This window comes from Malurus melanocephalus, unplaced genomic scaffold (assembly GCF_030028575.1).
Source record: "Malurus melanocephalus ecotype Western Australia unplaced genomic scaffold, MMel_1.1 scaffold_800, whole genome shotgun sequence".
NCBI classification, from domain to species: Eukaryota; Metazoa; Chordata; class Aves; order Passeriformes; family Maluridae; genus Malurus; species Malurus melanocephalus.
In genome coordinates this window covers 72,494-93,696 of record NW_026624032.1, presented here as the reverse complement: position 1 = coordinate 93,696, position 21,203 = coordinate 72,494, and the positions used below count along the sequence as shown (strand labels likewise).

The 21,203-nt window shown below is 36.2% G+C and overlaps 1 protein-coding gene across 7 annotated transcripts in view; it reads right to left on the bottom strand.

Moving 5' to 3' along the window:
* LOC130584940 (potassium channel subfamily T member 2) overlaps positions 1 to 21,203 on the bottom strand; it is a 111,479-nt gene that overhangs the window by 46,975 nt on the left and 43,301 nt on the right. For all 7 annotated transcript variants that reach the window (XM_057385222.1, XM_057385225.1, XM_057385220.1 and 4 more), the window contains 2 exons: positions 3,618 to 3,798; positions 1,367 to 1,531 (listed from right to left, as the gene is read on the bottom strand). In XM_057385222.1, the coding sequence (XP_057241205.1) occupies positions 1,367 to 1,531; positions 3,618 to 3,798 (346 nt within the window). The remainder of the gene's footprint in view (positions 1 to 1,366; positions 1,532 to 3,617; positions 3,799 to 21,203) is intronic.

Sequence of the window (21,203 nt, the reverse complement as noted above, 5' to 3'; positions counted from 1 at the left end):
GCTGACAGAATTTATTTCCTCAGAATTGTTCCCTTTACATTAAGGACCCAGTCCAAASTGCTATCTGCTACAGATAGTCCTTGTTAGGAAAGTAAAGATGGTTGGAAGGATACTTAAGTGCACAAATGAAAAGGAAGGATAAATGGAACATGGGAGAGGAGAGTGAAAGCTTAGGACAAGCTGGTCAGAAATCTTCCTTAGGACACTCAGGCTTTGCACGAAGCCAAATTGCATTGAATGCAGTGCACCATCTGTGCCCTTCAGCTTCCCAGTTCACAGAGTCGTTAAGATTGAAAAAGATTTCCAAGATCATTGAGCCCAACTCATTTTCAGCTTGAAGGGAATGTGTCTAAGTCCTTCTAAGTCACCTGTGCRGTATTAGGACTTTTCTTCTTTGTCKCCAGAGTATCACAGAGCCTGACTCATTCTTCAGCTTAGTTAACTAAATGTTGTGTTTCAGTTTGTGTTTGTATCTATAAAGAACTGGATTTCTTTGTGCAATTGCTTATGCCTCTTGCTAGCTAATTGTTTTGGGGAAGATGTGGGATTTGCAAATTGCTGCTCAGCCATTTGAGGATTGCATTTGTGTGGTTTCTGCTCTGGTTAATGAAGCACGGTGCCACAGGTAACTGAGTAAAAGACATAGAGAAGATTTAGTAAAAGAGACAGTCTGTAGCAAAGGCAATGATAACAAACCCAAATTGATACCTCACAGAAATAAGCTTCTAGATGTTCCAAACAAGTCATATGGTAAGTTTGCAGTAGCTAGGGAATATATGTACACTGAGAAAACCTGTGTAATCTTTCAAAGTCTTTGTTCTGTACAGTACATATATTTATTTCTTGATTTCCATAATTCCAAGAGGATCTAATCTTTGGAATCCTGTGCCATGTGCTCTAGGATAATGCTGCCTGAGCAGGGAGGTTGGACAGATGACCCCTGTGGTCCCTTCCAACCTGACCCATTCTGTGATTTCTAACACTGGCAAAAAAAAATAAAGCAAAAGGTGAAAACCAAATGATGCTTTGACTTACAAGGATTTYTGGACCCAGCCCCAAAACAATGGCAAAAATTAAATTAAGTAGCTTTCATTTATTTTCTGTTTTAGCATAGAATCTATGGAATTTGCATGGAAATACCTTGTTTCCAAAAGGACTGGCATAATTCAACAAGATGGTAATTCTACCTATTTAGTCTGTTCACCTCAAAATGCCTCCATACTGTATCCCAGCTTCTTATTGCAGGTATGGACTCCCAATTCAGCTGTCCATTCCCAAAACTAGTTTTACAAATTAAAGACAATTTCAGAAGCCGGTCTTGAAAAAAAAAATTCTTTTTTTTTTTTCTTTTTTTCACTCTCAGTACCTGCAGTCTGGGGTGGGCATAGAATTCATTTAAGAAATCCATGAGTAAGTCAATCTTCAGCGAGCTCACACACAGCACAACGTGTTTTTCTGTCTGAGCTCTGTATCGACTGTAGTTTCCTCCGGACTTCTGCCTCTCCATCCATAAATATGCCAACTGTTCAAACTGCAAGAGATGCCAATTGTCAGTGAAATATAGACAAGGAGGTGAGCACTACAACTCTATAATGACTTGGCAATGTTGCATCATTCATCTCATGTCTCTAGGAAAAGCTGCCCTTAGCCCACAATATATTTTTCTTTGTAAAATGTTTCCTAATATGGTGATCACAAAACATGGCAATAGCACCAGAACCTAACACATACAAACAGCAGTGAAAATTAATTAAAATATCATGAGAATACATTAAATCACAGGATTTTACAAAAGAATGAAAGCTGGTATGTTATTCCTTTAAGTATTTTATGCCTCTGAGCTCTCCTTTTCTAGTGTCAAGTGGTATAATTGCTTTCCTCATATGAAATTTGCACACACTTACTGTCAGTATACTTGGATAGAAGCACCATTTTACACAGTTTGGGCAGTAACTCTTCCCAGAGATTTTACAATGTTCTCCAGGTGATGTTCTCTATACTCTATTGTCTGTGTCATAAATTTAGATAAAACTTAAATACACAGCCGCTGTTAATGCTGCAAATTTGCCTTTTTCAGCTGAACAGTATATGCAGGTTAACAGTAAACACTACTGTCTGAATCCTCCACACCGAAGAGAATACTGTAACAATCTGTAAGAAAACCTACAAATGCCATTTCAAATCTTGTTGTAAGTAATACGTGTTTAACACTGAGCTCAATTTTACTGTGTGCCTGTGTGAYAGCTGCTTTTTCTCATCCATATTTCACTGATGGAGAGGCTGGATCACGAATAATAACTGATTTCATATCACAGCAGGACAAAAGCTCGGGAGAGAATGCCTCCCACTCCATACTGTGTATGGAAAACTATATGGAGCCCCATTATCACTACAAAGTATAAAATAAAACAGCTAATAATAGGTAAATTTATGTGAAATGCCAGTAGATTCTAGGTTATTTACTGCTAATATGGAGCTCTTGTACCTTAAGGATCAGAACTACATGAAGGATGAAATTTCCATGTCCTAGGAAATTCCAAATTTCAAAACCAGCATGTTTTAGTTTTCAACAGAATATATATTTTACTAATTTTTCACTGAGTGAGAATATAATCGTGTTAGTGCATGAGTCTGTGAATGCCTACATTAAATATTTAATTAGAGTGTTCAAATAACTTCAAGAAAATTAACGCCGAAAGCTTGAGCTTCCACCCTCCCAGGGTCTGTGTGTTGTCTGCCCACAGMGAGCTTTAGTTCACTGCCAAAGAAGCAGAGTCTGGAAAGCATGGCTGTGTGAGAAACTTCAGAGCTTCATGGTCTAGCAGGTCTGCTGTGGGCTTTGATAAAAACGCAGTGTCTCCCCACACTGCCTTTTTCTGGCACAAGGGCTGGGTGATCACCAAGTATGGAACAGTGAACATCTTGGCAGGGTTTCCCATGTAACCTCAGGTTTCTGTCATCCAGCCTCACCTAATGAGCTGGAAAATGCTTGGTATAAATTTAATAAAGCTGAGTCCTTGAAATACTCGGATTTTCACAAATTGCTCTTTCCCTGTTGAAACTGTTAGAAGTCCTAAACTTAGGAAGGCATGAAAAATTTCTAACTGTGCTGCTGGCTCCATGTGCATGTGTTCCATACACAGCTGTGAACCCAATTTGCTTGAGTTGCAGATTTAATGAGATTTTTTTCAAGTTTGCACTGAGTTGTGAGAGTAAGAGAGGAAGTGGAGAGAGCTGAGATTAGAAACAGGGAGAGCCTGCAGAGGAAAAGCTGTGCTTATAAAGAAAGTGCTGGCTACTGTTGTGGGGTTTTTTTGTAATTGCTCCATTAATAACAAACCCATATCTCAGGATAAAGGAAAGGCTCTGTGCTACATGACTGGATCAGAAAACTTTCATCAGCTCCTGAAAACTGTTATCAGTGCTCTGTTTTTAGTATAAATATAGAGCATAGAAGATCATACAGAAAAAAGAAAAAAAAAAGACAGTAGGAGATATAGACAATTGTTCTTTTTTCTGACATTTTCTGTGCAATAATTGTAACAATAAATTATCTCAGTTATTATTCCTTTGTTTTAAAAAACATTTCTAAAGAGAAAAAAAAAATGCACATTTACCTGTATGGGTAACACCACAAGAGCAACACAGATCATAATGACAACAAGCAGCTTTGAAGGCCATATCTTGGGTGTAACATCCCCAAAGCCCACAGTGGAAAATGTCACTATGCAGAAATAAAGGGAGTCAAAGAGAGTCARCCTGTTTCCTGCTCGTTCCAGATGCTGAATTCCACAAATACTACGTAGAAAAGAATGAATAAAGACATGAAAAATAAAAACTGTTCAAGCTTGACAATTATATTTGCAGAGAACTATTTTCAGAATTTATAAATTGTTTAACAAAGACATTTTTAAAAGAAAAGTAAAATTAGTATCAAACCAATAGTGCTATATTGTTATAATTTCTGAATGTCCTTTGTAATAAATAAACACATTTTGATTATTCTAATACGATAGGCACAACTGTTGCTAGGCTTTGCTTAGTGGCTGTTGTGAAGGAGAGGTGGTATATAGAACATCATGGATTGATGCAATTCCTTTCTAAACCAGAACAAAACAGATGGTATAGAGCTGCCACCATTCAACATTTTTTATAGATATGTTTCAAACTTTTTCAGGGAGGTTTTGCTGGCATGGCCAAGAAAACTATAGAGACTGCTTTATTTCAATCTATCTCTCTTTGTGTTAGTCTCTATCCCTTTCTGGGCAAAAGTTACTAATGTGAACTGAGTATGAGAGCACACGTTGCATGTTAGAAGGTTTTTGTTGGTACAAAAGGGTACTGGCTGTCTGAAATAAACAGAACGTGAGAGCTGCAGGCCACAGAAGCTGAGTTATCAGAGGAAAAAGCTTCCAGGATCAGCCTTCAGGTAAAGTGAAAGGTGACAATTGGTAAGAAGCTTCTGCTCACTGAAAGTACAGAATACAAATATGGGGTTTGGCTGGATCTGTAAGAGCAGAGCAAGTGGAGCTCACCCCTTCCAATCAGGCATTCCTGACAATAAGGCAATGGCAGCCCAAGGTAACTGGTAATTATTTCTCTTGGAATCAGCATGATGCGCTTTTGGGTTTGAGAAGTAGCATAGTCTGTCTACAGGTCATCTTGCTATTTCATACATTGCAGATTATAAAAATATTTCACTTTGTAAATATATACCATGGCAAAGAGCTTCCCAAGCTTAAAATGTGATATTTTCTGATACAGTGCAATTTTTTAGAATAGTTCAGGCTTTTAAATTATACTCACCTATATAAAAAAATACCCCAAAGTGTAAACCACCCTGAATAGCACTTTTTCCCCCTGGAGCTAGCAGGGTGATTTCTCCTCTGAGAATTTTAGATAAATAATTGATAAATCATATATTCCTTAGTAATTATCACAGAATGTACTAAATATTATTTCTTCATATATGGTGTCCAGATGGTAAGAGTCCCTCATTAATATCTGCCACGTTAAGATCTTTGCATCACCAGGGAGACCCTGTGTTTATAACAGTGTTAGCAGTTGTTCTTCTGTTCTCTGTTCTGTTCTCCAAATATAATTTAGCTGTGGGCAGTGGCATTTCCAGAACATATGGATCAAATTCCCAGTTTCCTTTTCACAGTTCTAGCATTTGTAGTTTTCACACATCTCAAAATGTTCTAAAAAGGGTGGGGTTTTTTCCCTGTTGTTTGCCTAGGTTTCATGCTTCAGTCAGAAATGATATTTATATTCCTATCCAGTACGTCCCACATTTTTCACTGGAGTTGTAATCTAGATCTTCCATTATTTCACTATGTTCACAGTTTTTCTGTTGGGTTTTTTTCCTTTTTTTTTTTTTTTTTTTTTTTTTTTAACTAAAGGGATAATTATATTTTTGTCCCTGAAAATACTAACAGAAGGACTGTAAGGAATTATGCTAATGAAGCTTTCTTTTGGTCTCAGACAAGGAAGTTTCTCAGCTAAAGCCTCTTCTAGTTTTAAAATGAAATAATGAAGTATATTGTAAAGGCACTGAAGCATGGAAAAAGAAACTATTTTAATACCAATAGTCAGGTAAGTTACATGTAGTTTGAAAAGCAGAATGGTAATGAATTTTTAATTCTTTATTTTTATTATTCCTGATTACCTCTGTGCATTTTCTTCTCTCTAGTTGCCTTTTATGGATATRTCCCGCAAACACATAACCTTGACATCAGGAATTAAGGTCATAAGGGCCAGGAAAGTAACAATTAGACTGAGCCAGTGATACGGTTCCCCTATAACAGGACAGATTAAATATCTTCAGATGAGGTTGTATTGAACCATCATGCATGAGCCTATAATTGGCAGAAATTTATTTTTTCTGGTGCTTATACCTATGAAATTTCCTGGTATTTGTAAATGTAAAAGGGTTAGTTTTACTCTTTGTATCTGACAGGATGGATTAAAATATAAAAATTTGGGKTTTTTTCTAATTTTCAAGGAATTAGGATTGTTTCATTTTTTTCTCTTTTTGTAAAATCTTAACATTTCGAATAGCTTGCTGACAGAAAAACTCAGGTCTTGATGAATTATTATTGTTATTTGCTAGTTGCTATTGTTATTGTTGTTATTATTGTTATGATTAATAACAATAATAGTTTTCATYGCCAGTGCACCCAATCATACTTTACCTTAATTGAAATAATGTAATATAKCATGAACCATTTCAGCCCTTTCTAAGTGAACAGTAGAACTCCCCTTGAATTTAGTGAGATCAGGATTTCATTTTATCAGCTCTACTCCCTTCTAATCCTATTTCCTCCTATTCCCTGAATAATGTGCCTGATCCAAAATGTTATGGATTTGAGATTTTTCTCATTGAACTTAGCAGGCACGAGCYACAGCTTCCCACATTTAGTTAACAATATTAAAGTCAGTAAGAAAAGGGAGCTATTTCTCTGCCAAAGAAGAAATTATTTACACCTCATTTTCAGTTCTACCAAAATGCACTGGATGCCGTAACCTTGAATACAAGGGAATGATAAATCCAAAATCAGGTTACTAAGCCTGGGTGTTTCAGTGCTCTGCTGTTCGTTTTTACTGGAGCCAGAGAGCACCAAATGCAGAAAAACCTGACTTTCAAAGAGACAGCGTTGTAGGAGTCGAATTAACAAATAAAATATTACCTCTGTGACTGTCCCCAAGAACATTACACTTTCAGCTCACCAACAATGCCTTTAGAGAAATGTTTCTCAGCTTTTATAGCRTGTTCTCATCTGTCTGGGTTACCTGATTACACTGCAGAGACAGTGCAGTGGAACATCAGTGGCTGTCAATGAAGCCAAGTCCACATGGATTACTCCATTCCCCACAACTCACTGACAGTTTTTAATTAGTTACTCCATTCCCCACAACTCACTGACAGTTATAATTCCTTAAATGAACAGTAGTGTCAGCCTTTTTTTTTCATATACTGATATTCATTACTTTTAGCATAAATTCTGCATGTATAAATACATTTGTTTTTGTCTGCTTTCTTATATTTCCTGACATAATGAAATGTGCAGTAATTTGGGCTTCATATTTTGCCTGTTTTGATGCTTTTGGTGGTATTTTTATCTCCTTGTTCCTGTTTGCTTCCTCTTCCTCTTTCATCTCCTGAATTTAAGTAATTTGTTTAGTCATTCTTGGACAAACAAAATTATTTCAGGCAGGAAAGGGATGTTCAGTAAAGGCAATGCTCACACCTACTTGTTTTGTGGAGAAAATAAACCACTGTAATAATCAGCACAGAGAAAGTCCCTAATTAAACATAATTCAGCACCTTCTATGCAAATTTCAAGAAGGCTGTCTTTTCAYAGTGGATCTAAGGGAGGCACTCACAACAAAACAAAATTGTCTCACCACAGCGGAGATTTAGTATTTCTAAAAAACCCCACAGACAATGTATTACAAATTTCCAGAGAACAGAAGTATGATTCCAAACACTCTGCTACCACTGCACTTGAAAAACAAAAAGTAAAGATAGTAACATGTAACCACTGAAGATTAGTAATGTTTAGTTTATTTGACCTCTTGAGAGTTCAATCTCTGCTTTACTGGAAGCTTTGTTTCTAGTTCCAGGAATCTATGTTTGCTTGRGCATCTTATGTGCCAAAATTAACTCCTGTTTGTAAACAAGCTGTCTCTACAGGCACTACAGAAATAAAAATTTCAGAGTAAATAACCCCTGAGATTGTTATATTTTTGTCATGCTGCAGAAATGTGTCACAGAAATTGATGTAACCAGAACCATTTGGATAGTATTTTGTAAATTCTGTCCAATAACTATCCTTATTTATAACCAATTGTTTAGAATCTATTTGATGTCAGTTTATATTTTCATTTGTCAGTGTTGACAAATTAATCTGATTTCTACATTTTTACTTCTAGAGAAAATTACTGTTTACAGATACAACCTCTTGAGGTCTAAAATAATGCACCAGAGGCTGAGCCAAAGCTCAGAGCACAGAGCTGCTTCTGTGTGCTGAGGATCCGSCAGCAAAACCAGCACTGTTTCCTTTGGACTTGTAACTTTGAGCTCCACCTTGTGTGACTRCTTTGCCAAGTTTAAAGCAGCTAGCTGCAGGGCCTAGCTGATCAAAGTTGAAATCGATGYAGAATAATTTTATCAGATTCAATGTGATTCTGGGGCAAAGGCTCAGTGCTTGTGTAGTACAGATGTTCCACCTGAACTAACTCAAGTGTAGCAATCCTGCTTAAGCAAATGTCCCTGGTAGTTTCTCACACCCAAAACTCTTCAAAATTTCCTTATATCCTACCACAGAATGGTGATGCTAGAACAAATTACAAGTTAAATTCTCATTATTTGATTGTCCTGTACTGCCAATTGCTGTTCATGTTATTCTTACATTTTCTGAGTCTACCATCATGGATTTTTTTTCTTTCTTCTTTATGAGAAAAATTGGAATGAACTRTCAGTCAACAGAATTGTTGATAGACCACCAACTGCGGTAAATATCTATGGGTAAAGTACAAACACAGCAAAATACTGAAAAAAAGGACCATGCTGACTTTCCAGGAAATACACAGACAAGTATTTGAGACATATTTTACCACTATAGTGACTGTATCTGTCTGCTTAAGGAAACTTCTTCAATCTCTACACCAAAATGAAATATAGCTATAGAACAGTTTATTTTTCAGGCTCACTCTGGAAGATGCAATGTCTCATCACAGTCTAATAAATGTACAGAAGTTTTGCTTAAATTGGTAAAGGTGCTCACTACTTGCCAAATATGTTAATATTAAGCTGGTGCTAGTTTTAAGCCCTTGAAATGAAAATGGGTGTTGGGACTAATATTGTATCTGGAGAATGCCCTGCTTTGTAGAGAGGAAAACAGCTTTTCATACTAGAAATTGTCTCTGTGGGGTGTTCAGTCTTCTCTAGAGCATCATGTAGAGCCAGATGCAGTTCTGTCCCATATTTTAAAATTAGACGTTATTGGAAAAGCAATTCTCAGTGTGGAGAATTAGTATTCATATGATCGTTAAAAATGCAATTTACACTTCACAAACTCTAGGCTGAATACTGATATAACTGGAATGATATTAAAGTAGCATTTTTTTCATTCCCTGTATSAGATGCATATGGAAATATTGTCTGCTGACTTCTGAACAATACATGCAGAATGTGAAGGTGTTGCTAATCACCCAACCTGTGACCTAAAAACTTGATGCTTTCTAACAGAAAGCCTGACTTTTGTGCAAATAATGAAGAGACAAAGAAAAAAAAAAAAAAGGGATGAGTGGAAACTGCACCAAGTAATTCTGAAGCAGCAATCACAAAACAGTCTGACCAATAATAATATGTTCATCAAAAACCCTGAAGATGAGGTCTCAACTTGCTAAAAACCAAATGCTTCAACTGTTTCCAAGCCTTGTGCCTGTTCTTAGGTCTTTTCTAAAACCAGTGATTTTTTTTCTAATTTGTTTTCCATAGGCAATATTAAAATAGAAAAAAAACCTACTAGTTTAAGTAGATGTACAATTTTCATAAAGTGAAATGACTGTAAAATATATAAAATTTAAACATTACATTAAGAAGATGCTATTCTCACCTTTCATTCTACATAAAAGTCTTCAAAGCTGTGGGAATAACTGAACTCCAGGACTCAAAAATTATTAATTGCATAAAAGACAGAAGGAACGAAGGAAAACTTGCTGACTGGAAAGAAGATGAAGGTTGTTACACTGCCTTTAAAGTAAATCAGTAGAGAAATACACTTGCTGTTCTTAGTTGGCAACAACTGTTCTAACAAAAGCAGTAGATGCTCACTCAGCAAGGTCAGCTGCAGTCAACTGCAAGGTATTCACTGACTGGGCAAAACAGATACTGCTGGACATTGTGCTTCTTAATATTAAAGGACAAAAGTCATGCTGTAACACGTGTCAGACATTTTTGCAACTCTAATGCCATTTCATCAAGCAGTCCAACATGAATCTTTCTATTTTTCTAGATAGGTTCTTTTCAGAGACCAGCATTTAATTTCATCCAGCTCTCTCMTTTTTTACAGAATCACAGTAGGGAAAGGAAAGACTCGGATTAATTCAACAGGCTTTGAATCAAACTTTTCAGTTCTGTGGGACTTTGAATACAAGTTGAGGTAAGGGTGATGAATTTTAACTACACAACAATGCCACCATGTCAGAAATTAATTCAGACTTTCTCTTCAGACAGAAAGGTAATTTTTGTTTGTATTCCAATTCTATCTTTATCCCAAATGATGTGTGTTTCATGATACGATTATGACTTACTCATGCTGTCCTTTATAAGCATTCTCCTTCCCCAAAGATCAGAACATTATATGCAGCTAATGGTTGCAAAAGCTCAACTTACAAAAATAAACTCTTTCCCACTCATGTGACCTCTAGAAATTACAGAACATCTTGTTAAGCAGTAAAAGGTATTATGAAATGACCAAGTGTATATAAATATTTGTTGAATCTGAGTGAGAACCTTTCTACTCCTGCTGCTACCTTTTGTGGATAAGAAGTGGAGCTGCAATTACAGAGCTCTGGTCATTGAGACTGAGCAAGCAAGGCTCCCCTGCAAGCAGCCTTCAGCTGAGTGTGTTTCCACAGACAGGTCTGTCCATACTTCAGCCTCTAAGCCCAAAGGACCACCTGTATTTGTGTGTGCTTTCAGTCTGCCCCAGAGCTTTGATGGCAAACAAAGTAAAGTCCGATGGTAAACCAAGTAAAGTTTGGCAAGCCAAGTTCARTGCATCAACCCAAGAGCCTGCAGGAGCCTGAGGTTTGCTCACACAAGGGGTCAGTAATTGCTCAGGAAACAGAATCAGTACTTCACCACCAGCTCCTTCTCACCTGCAGACTGCTACATAATTAGCTGATATTATATACACCTATCCTTCCTCGGGAAGAATAATTAAGTAATCTATTTATAATACTTAAAAATTATATGTGTTGTGCTGGAAAATTCAAATGCAAACCTCTAATTTAATACACTCGATATGTTATGCTCTAGAACATCATGTTTAATGTTTCTTGCAATAGTTTTGAAACACTCTCGGGGTGTAACAGTTGTTATGCAAACCACCCACACTCCCTCAATCAAATTGAACTAACAATTGAAAGATTCATTATCCTTATATTTGTTAAATGTGCACAAGAAAAAGCTAACCCAGCATGAAGAATATTCTATTAGCTACTGACAGAAACCTTTTGTTAGTTTTCAACCTAACTCAAGTCATGGCATATTTCAATGACAAATGGATTTTATTGTTAAGTCAAAATTCTCTCTTTACCAGATTTTACATTTTCATTTGATTTTTAAGGATGTTCATGGATCTTCCTTACACTTACATCCATTTTTACATCTCCTTGACAGTGTCTCATCTGTCTGCACTTTGAGTTCAACTTCTTTTTGCTGCTCTCATTGGTGCTATTGAAACAATTGCTTCAGGACAAGCCAAGTTACCTTACTGCAGCTGCACCATTTTATGGTTGCTAACACCATAGAAAAAAGAGAATGTCTTAGAAATTAACAGTTAAGTAATATTCCGGAAGAATGGACTGTCTTGCACTGCTGTGAAACTCAAACCAGTAACAAATACAGACTGGAGTGGTCTAAAACTTGCAAGTGATTCAAATCAAACACCACTTGTCTTACTGCCTTTAACCACAGCCATGAAGGGTGCAGCCCTTTGGAAAGTTCACATGTGATATTTTCCTTTCCAGCTTAAATTTCCATGGATTTTGGGTAGTGAGAAACTTTCTGTTGTTCTCTTTTCTGAAAAATGAAAATGTAGAAAAGGTGTTTAAGGTGAAGGGCTGCAGTCAGATCACATGAGGACAGTACACTTCTTGCATTTCAAGCTGCGCTGCGCTACTGACTCATTAATGGTCTTTGTTCTCATGATGAGCACCTTCCTTTAATATTTTGGTTGTTATGTGCACAAATTTGGCATCACTTAAGCTTTTTTCATCTGCATATATATGTTAGAAATGTCGGTACCTCTGTCAGTGAGGTGACCTGTGCAGGAAAGAACAAAGGCCACCAGTTACTGTCAGAGCTGTAACCTCCCTGTCAACAGCAGAAATAGAAAATCTGACCAATAATGACAGAGAGAGCTCTGAAGCTTGCCAGCAGTGTTTGCTGGATCTGGGCAATGAAACTAAACCCTCTGTCTATTTAGAACGCTGCCTGTAGATTCATGATGAGCAGAAAGTTCACTGCAGAGTGGAAGATACCAAGGGGTGTATGGAAACTGCATGTGACTTAAAATACAGCTCACTTTTTTGTTTTTGGTTTGGGTTTTTTTTTTTTTTTTTCAAATACTCATATGATATGCTTTGGCTCCTCTATTTCATAAGATTTTGTTATGAAAAAACCAAGAACCCACATGAAAATAAATAAATATTTCTTGTTTGTGTTCCTAATGGAAAGGTATTTTTCCTTCAGAATCACCTCCTTGTTGACCTGTGGTCTTAGCCAAAGAAATTGGACATTGACCAAGGAAACAACTGGCCTGTGAAAAAGATATAATTAAGCACCCAACTTGAAGCTTAGGTCTGCTAAAACACCAGAAAGGGGGGAAGTGTTAAACCGAAGTTGTCTAATGGGGYGAAAATTACAGGAGGCAATCTGTGAAGAGATAAAAGCAATATATTCTATCATGCATTACAAGGCAGACTCCTTTATGGTTTGAGTTCCTGCTTGGAAACCCAGCAATTTATTTAGCYGTGAGCCAGAAGGCTTGGATACCTTGAACTGTCTGTGTATTGCTTGGTTTGATCAAGCAGCTCTGGGAGTTTATCATCATCATTTTCCTCCTGCTTCTCACGACTGTTAACACTGGCTTCCACTGATATGTGGTGATTTCAATGAAATGTTTCAAGTGAGTGAAAAATCCTGAACTTCATAATACTTTAAGAGTTTTCTGAAAGCCACCGAAATTTTCTTTAGGCCACCTGTTTTGACAATGTGCTCGCATTAAGAAAAACATTCAAGTCTAATAATTTCTTTGGCTGGAATTGAAATRGATCTATGCATATTACTCTTTCTAAAAATCACTGAAATCCAAAACCTCCCAGGACTTTTGAATTGTGAGGTTWGACTGTTTAACAAACACAAGTATGTTTATGAAGAAAAATAGTGTACATGATTAATACTCATAATCTAAAGCAAGAGCACAGGTGGTGTTATAACCACCAAACAACAAGAGACACGGGAGTGAAAAGGAGAACTTCCTCAAGGAAAATAATATGGGATTAATAATCACAACACCAGAGAGATGAAGGCAGAGAGGAAGGAGGAAGATCACTACCAGGACTGACAGCATCATTCTATAGTTTCTGCTATGTTTTGTCTGGCATGTTTACCCTTGATTCTCCCCATGGAGAATATTCAGTAAGATTTTATTCTTGTTACATATTCACTACAACTCTTAAAATAAGACTTTCACTCTGAATATTCAAGAGGAAGCATTTCATATTTGCCTTAAAGTTGGCTGAATGTTTTCTGCATTTTTTTTCTTTTATAGTTTTAGAATATCTGCAAAGTGAACAAAAGGAGGTCAAGTGAAGGATCACAGTTAAAAGATGAGCCACAATAATCCTTTTTGCCACAGGGAAAGCTAAAACAGAAGTAAATTCCTTTACTGAGAGTGTGTTTGGGCAGTGCAACAGGCTCCCCCAAGAAGTGGTACTGGCACCAAGCCTGTCAGAGTTCAAGAACCATCTGGACAAAGCTTTTAGTCATATGATTTAGTTTTAGGTAGTCCTKTGAGGAGCAGGGAGTTTGACTTGATGATGGGTTCCTTCTGACTTGAAATATTCAGTGATTTATCCAATTTTAGTACATGCCCATATGTAGCTGTGCCCTCTCATCAGTAACTTTATTTTTAACTTCTTTGCATAAGATATTTGCATTTACTTGTTTTTCTCTGCTCATCTCTAATGAAAAGAAACCTGCAAAATATAGGACTGTATTTAAACCAAAAAGCAGATTAAGTACAAGTGCTTATTCTCAGCAATTGACTAAAGCTTATCATGTATGAAAGCCAATGGTAATAATGACCTAAAATATGAAAAAAACGTAACTGAAATGCCACAATGAGTTTTGTTCTGAACAATGCATGTAATTACAGGAGACCATAATGTATGGGGTACCTTTAAACAGCCTTGTCTCTTGTATGATCTCCTATCCTTCATGAAGGCATTAATGACCCCACTGCTTTGCTGTGCAATGGAATTACCTATGGTATTGTGTGCCCAAAGGGACTGACAATTGCATTTCATGCCTCTTGTTATTTTTGCAGTCCACAAATTCAACCCATGGTTTGTTCTTCAGTTTTCACTAATGAACACTGATTATTTTTTCCTCCCTACTGCTGGGACTCAGGCACTTCCGCTCTAATATGCAGTTATATATGGCAGAAGTGTACTTCCAAAAATATATAAAAATATAGCTGTGTTTGTGCAAAGAATGGGAGCATATATTCAGCTTTAAGCATATATTTGAGTTCCTTTTTAAGTAGACTTAAAAAGTATAGTTATTTTACTGAGGTTGAGAGATATCAGAAAACTAATTAACCGTTTTTAACATTTTTTAGAAGGTTTTAATTGCCAGTGGAAGTAGAGAACTTATTAATCAGAATGCTGTTTATCTGGATGATATCCTAAAGGGTCTTTATTTATGAAATTCTATTTTATGTGTATTTATCACCCAAGTATGATACTCTATGGCTGACTGTGYCTCTACTCTTCACTTCTTTGAAAAATATCTGTCTGAACATTTATAGTAATTTCTGATGGAATACCGAGTATACAGAATTACAGAATAGATCTTTTTTTCAACACATTTTAGATGTGATTTTTTTTTCTTTTAAAAACCCTTGTAAGTGCATTAAAATCTTTCTTTTTAGATGATCTCATATCACAGCCTGATCTCTGCCCAAGCCTCTGAGATGGCCTTTTAACATTCCATAACATTATGCCTAATAACTCACTGAGTGAGGGAACAGTTGCTGGTGGCCAGTGCCAAGTTCTGTTTGTATGGCCAAAGTTWTACAAAGCATCTTTTTTAACTCTTCACTTTCTGATTTGAGAAATATGACCTCTGCTGAACACCCTTAAAATACAGCTGGAATGTGAAACAGACAACAGAAGTGAACAAAGCACTAAAGAGCAATGCTGATCACAAGCCAGCATGAGTTGCAGCTTACTGAAGAACTAGAATAACTGATGGCATCTGATAATACAGCTAAATGTGTTAGCATAAACCACCACACACATCGAATCTTTGTAAAGTAAAATAAATACTTTGTCAGCCTAATAAGTCAGTCAATGAAAGATATATTTATTTTTTTAAGCCTGCACACTAATGACAACTTCATTTTTGAGCCAAGAATTGTGAGTGATGATGGTTTAATGCCAGCTACTGAATGGTGAAGTAACATTCTCAACATAGTCACCATTGTCACACTTGGCATTTTATTTGCCACTGTAAAATGATAGAATATTTTCACACACAGCATGCGAGTAGCAGGTTTTTCTTTCTATTGCAAAGACAAAATGAGGCTTGTGAAATGTGAGGTCTTCCTGGAAGGAAAGAGATGGAAGAGGGTTCTATATAAAATTGTCCCTTTAAGGAGGACTTTACCTGTTTTTATTCAAGTCTTCCCAAAACCAAAGCAAAAAYCTAAGGTTTATTTTACCAGTATGATCATAGAGTATTTCACACCCTGCAGACTCTGGTTACACTCCAGATCAACTTTCATTCCAGCATTTTATTTTGCCARAGTTATTCTTGTCACCCTCGTTCTGAAAGTAACAAACATCTTTTGCATATATAACACTGACTTTTTCACACAAGATATCTACTCATAAACCTGTGTTTTACAAACCAATGGCAAACCTACATCCTAATAGTCTCCATGCCTCTTGAGTTCACCTCCCYGGCTCCCTATGTCAAATCCTTTTCTCTGACTGCAGGTTTTTTATGGGGTATGACATTCTATTTTTCTTCAACATTGCTTATTTATCRTTGGTTTTTTGATAATCACAGATTTTCTCCAATTCTCTTTTTATGACACAGAAAGCACATTTTGCTAATTAAATTTTTTAATGTTATTGAGACTTTACATATTCCTTACAGTCACTCTATTTTATGTTATGCAAAAGAACAAACACAGGAATGCATTTAGACCAAATTTAGGGAATTTTATGTGTTGCTTTATGTTGGCAAGCCGTAATTAGTTAATATTAGCAATAAGCTTGATTTTATTATCTCTCACAAAATTCAAAATACGAATGCTGAAGAAAGGATACCATGGAGATGCAGTCTTAGAATTGTATTTCTAACAGTCCAAATGTTATATGACTCAAAATCATTTGCTTTTTTCCTCCATTTGTAATGGTAATTGGTCTCTGCTGCCAGAACAACCTCTGCTTGTCAGGGTATCTGGTAATATCATTACTGTATTGCAAGATGCCATGATAATAAAAGCTGAAAAATTGTTCTCCCGATGGCATATTCAGAGTGCATAATGTTTTCCAAAATATTGTGTCTCCCTAACATTCTCAATGCCTCTTTAATGAAAAGTTGTCAGGATTATTAATGTAAACGTTAGCATCACTTGGTATTTGAGACACATTTTTACATCCCATGGAAGTTATTGGGGAAAATAGTGGGAAAGAACCTGACTGACATTTTGTCTCCTTCTTGGGCAGGAGTTTGGTTTTGAACACACGATTTTGATTACTGAAGTTTCAGTAGCTTCACATGGCAGAATTATTCGAAGAGAAAGAYACAAATGATTCAGAGGATAGAGGCTGGAACTCTCAGAATGGTAAGTAATTCAATATCTAACTCCCATCAAGGGTAAAGGCCTTGTAAGACAGGCTGAAAATTCTTCCTAGTGTCAATTTAAAGTATTGATTTATAGAATACACTACTAGACTGTGAAATTGCAATTACATTAATTGTCAAAGGGTGATTTAGCTGACTAATAATGTAGAGGTACACCATATTGTACTGAAATACTGAAATATTGTGTGCTACAACAGAGAACAAAAAATGTGGATAAGTTAATTTTGTCTTTCGAATTTATACAAATTTAACTCTGCCCACCTTTATCTACATTCAGTCTGGAGCTGCTGATTTTCAGATTAATAAATGATMTGCAACCTGTATTAGAAAATGAGCAAAGTTGGCTTGTAACTTGAAAAGATCACAAGTACATGAAGCACTGACTCATTTTCCAGGGTGAAACAAAAGAACAGAAATCTCTCAATCATGTTGTTTACTTGCTTAATTTAATATTTATATATATATTCTAAATAGGAGAATTTGCTTATAAATAATGTTGTTGTCAATCTATTTTGGAGAGGCTTTGAAAAGGCTTTCTGAGCTACCATTTAGTCTGATTTTTTTTTAAGAAAACAAGATGACTACAAATGTATCTCTCACACTAAGAAGATAATTTAGATTGAACCTTCTAACCTTTATGACTTTTTTCCATAGACCACAGTAAATAGACTATTCAAATTGTTATTAATTTCACTAGTGTCTGTGTCTAGTTTTAAATATTCCATTACATCAGTGGCACAGAGAATTCCCTGCATGAGGCATGGGAAGATGCTGACCTAATTATTTTAGRAATACCTCTGTAGAAACATCTAAAAAGATTAACAAAGGAAATATTATGTCACTACCAAATTAATAACTAAAATAGYACGAAAATCACTGTATAATTATCTAGGTTTCCATAGAAACTGTCTTTGATGGGTAGCCAAAAAGACTTCTGATTGAGCTTCAATACTTYTGATCTCCCTATAACACACATGATTTCTGATCTGCTTTTCACAAACAACTTACCAACATACATCTTTATTCTACAGTCTTTGAGTAGCCCYCTTCAACAGCACTAATCACCCATATGCTTTTTTAAAATATGAACTCTTTAACTTAAATATGAAAAAATATTTTTTTAAGTGTGCTATTACAAATAGCAGACTACCAGCAAAGAAAAAAAAATTTGTATATGGTAATACTTCTGTATTGTACAATAGCTGGACACAGATATGAAAAGGCATTAATCAAATAAACAATTGTGGGGTTTATTACATTGTGTCACACTAATTTTTCATTACATTTGCTCACTTTTTGAAAATCCTCAGCCATTTAAGTACTAATCATAGATATACACAAATGGATACTGGTGCTAGCAAAGGTGAAAAAAGTGTGGCTATCCCATAAATTCATATTGCAAAAGAAACTCTAAGAGTTTTATCTCTATTTCTTTAAATAATATATATTGGCAACTATTTATGGCAACACTCTTTCCACATGCTTCTTAAAAGCAGATTTCAGCATAGCCACCTTAGAAATTTCTATACCTAAAAAAGATAAACTCCTTTTTTAGAGTGTGTATAAGATACGTTTCTCCTACCAAAGCTCACAAGAATGCTGGCCCTGTGTTCATGCACACGGTTTTTCCCGTGGCAGCATTTCACATAAACTCCAATTGAATTCATAGATTATTTGCTCACAAATAACAAGTGGATGTTTTAGGAAATGTTTTGTTGTTGGCCTCCCAGGAGCTGCACAGCCTTTTCATTGTCCCATCACTTAAGGAAGTGTTAAGGCAGTGTCTGAAGCTGACCTCAATTCCCATTGCACCCATCCACAGTGCCCTGATTCCAGCAATTGAGGAGCAGCACCAGGGGAGGGCGAGAGTTGGTACAAGGGATGTGAAAGGTACTGCAGGTGCTACCTGGCCTACTTCAAAACAGRAAACAGATCCCGTGTTTGAAACAAGCAGATTCCTGACAGATCTGCTTTGCTTCAGAGAAACAAAAGTACTACTGCTGTTACTTCAGTGCTTTGTGGGATTCTTGCTGAATAATTTACTTTGTATTATTTACAATAATTCAGGACTTTCAATTAATGTCATATAATATTCTGGGATTTAAATCCTGCAACTCTTATTTAGTCTGTTAGGCCCTGAAACTTCATGTGCTTTACCACTTCAGAATCATTGGACTCTAAAAGAGAGAACACAGACTTATTGTATGCTGTCCTGGAATACAGAAAACCTCTCTGAATCAAAGTGAAACTGGTCCTGAACAACGAGACTGATGTACAACAAAACATAGCATCATAGCAAGAACTGCAGACCCCAAAATCCACGTTTTATTTTACATTACATAACCCACCAACACTTTTCATCCTACTTAAGGCTAGGCATAGTTCTTGGATAACTGCCATTGTCGGCTCCTGACAAAATCAGCACAGAAAGGTGAAGAAGTTGAGACCTCCATGGTGATTTAGTTCCTCTTCACCTTCTGAGGTGTTTGTATCTAGTTATTGAAAACAAAGGGAACTGGAGCACTGAAATGCCTTTTTCTCTCTAAAATTTTCTGTGATAAATCCTTTTTTGGTTGGGTGGGATTTTTTCTTTGGCATACTATTCCAAATCATAAAGTCTTGATTTGTCTTGTTTGGACTAGATCATTGTATTTGTCTTCATCCTTGCAAGCAACTGACTCCTACTGTTTCCTCTGGATGAGAACTGAGTGGGTAATTGCCATTGAATCTACAGTTCTGGCATTCTACATGTATTCTGTAAGTAACTGTGTGGAAATTACCTTATTTTCTGATACTGAAGGTACTGAGTGTTAAAAAATGTTAAGACTGATCTCTGAGCTTTCAATGAAAGCCTAAACAAAGTTTGTGCAGGCTTGAGTATGAAAAAAATATTGTCCATCTCAAACAATTTGTAGCCACCTCCTTCACAAGCTAATCTCTCTACTCTGGTGATACATGACTAACACTGCTTTAAAATTCAAAATAAGTTTTAATAGATGATTCACTGTGTCACTGAAAGATGCCTGAAATACTCATTCACTGCTATTTGTCTTCTCATACAGTTTACAGAAATAATTAGTATTCTATTTGACAAACAAGTGCAAACATCCATTAGCTTAATGACACAACACATATTATGAGTAGGTCTGTAACTCTCACTAGAACTCTCTGAATAGTAACTGCTGAACAGTCTGTCATATTGGAGCACACATGTTTTAGCAGATGTAAAATTGCTCTGGTTACAAGGCCACGGAGATGTTTAAAGAAAGAAAAATCACTGGACAGCCTAATCAGTCTTTGAAACTAGAAAAAAAAGAGAAARAAATCCCTGCATGCAATCTATAAACTACAGATACATGGAATTGGTTGCCTAGATTTACTGACCTGCAAATGAGTTCCACCCCCAGATCCATAAACAATTATCACCAAAGATCAAAGATTGGAGGAGAGCATAAATTTTGTGATTACTGCTTGTTCTGTAATAATATTGAAATTTGTCAACTGTGGAGCCTTCTTCTACTATATTCTGAGTGCAAAGGACAGCCTGAATAATGGTATCTAAAAACTGAGATTAGCTGATCAGTTATAACTTTAGGTAATTTATTCTTTAATTTTTTGCTGGAAAGCTTCCACCTGAGTTATGAAGACATAAGCTGGAATGTGCCTATCTGTGTAACTACCACTTAAAAGATTCTCATGGGGAGATGTAAATGATGGCTTTATGGATGATGCATGTAGTGAAATTTAATTAATTTTCTCGGGTTWTCTGCTAGTTATGGTAAAGTTAGTTTGAAAGCACTTATATGCAGACAGGAACGAAGTCAATGAGGAATTTTTCTGGGCTTCATACCATCTTGGACTGTATTTAAGCTACTAATCCAGTTTTACTAACTTTGCCTTACTGAAGCCACAGTACTAYATGGACCAGGGCAGTATTTTTAAACAGAGCTTATGAAAACAGACTGTTGACAGCTGAAAAGTCCGTGTGTTGTGCTCCAATAAAGGTATGGATAAATCAGGTGCTGGCTCCCAAATGTGTTTGGGGTTAAAGACCTGATTAATRCTTGCCTTTGCAGAAAATGTGAAAGATCAGCCTGGTGAAAGACACTCTTAAGTGGACAGATTCCAGCAATGGACTTTGGTCCTCTTTCAGCAGGAAGAAATTCATAGAAGCGATGTCTCTTAAACACTCTCTCAAATTCACCATAGATGTAACATAATCAAAGACACTAAGTTGATTGATTTTGACTGTTTATAGAGATATTTTTTTTGTATTTTAAATATATAAGCATTAGTATAAAGAAAG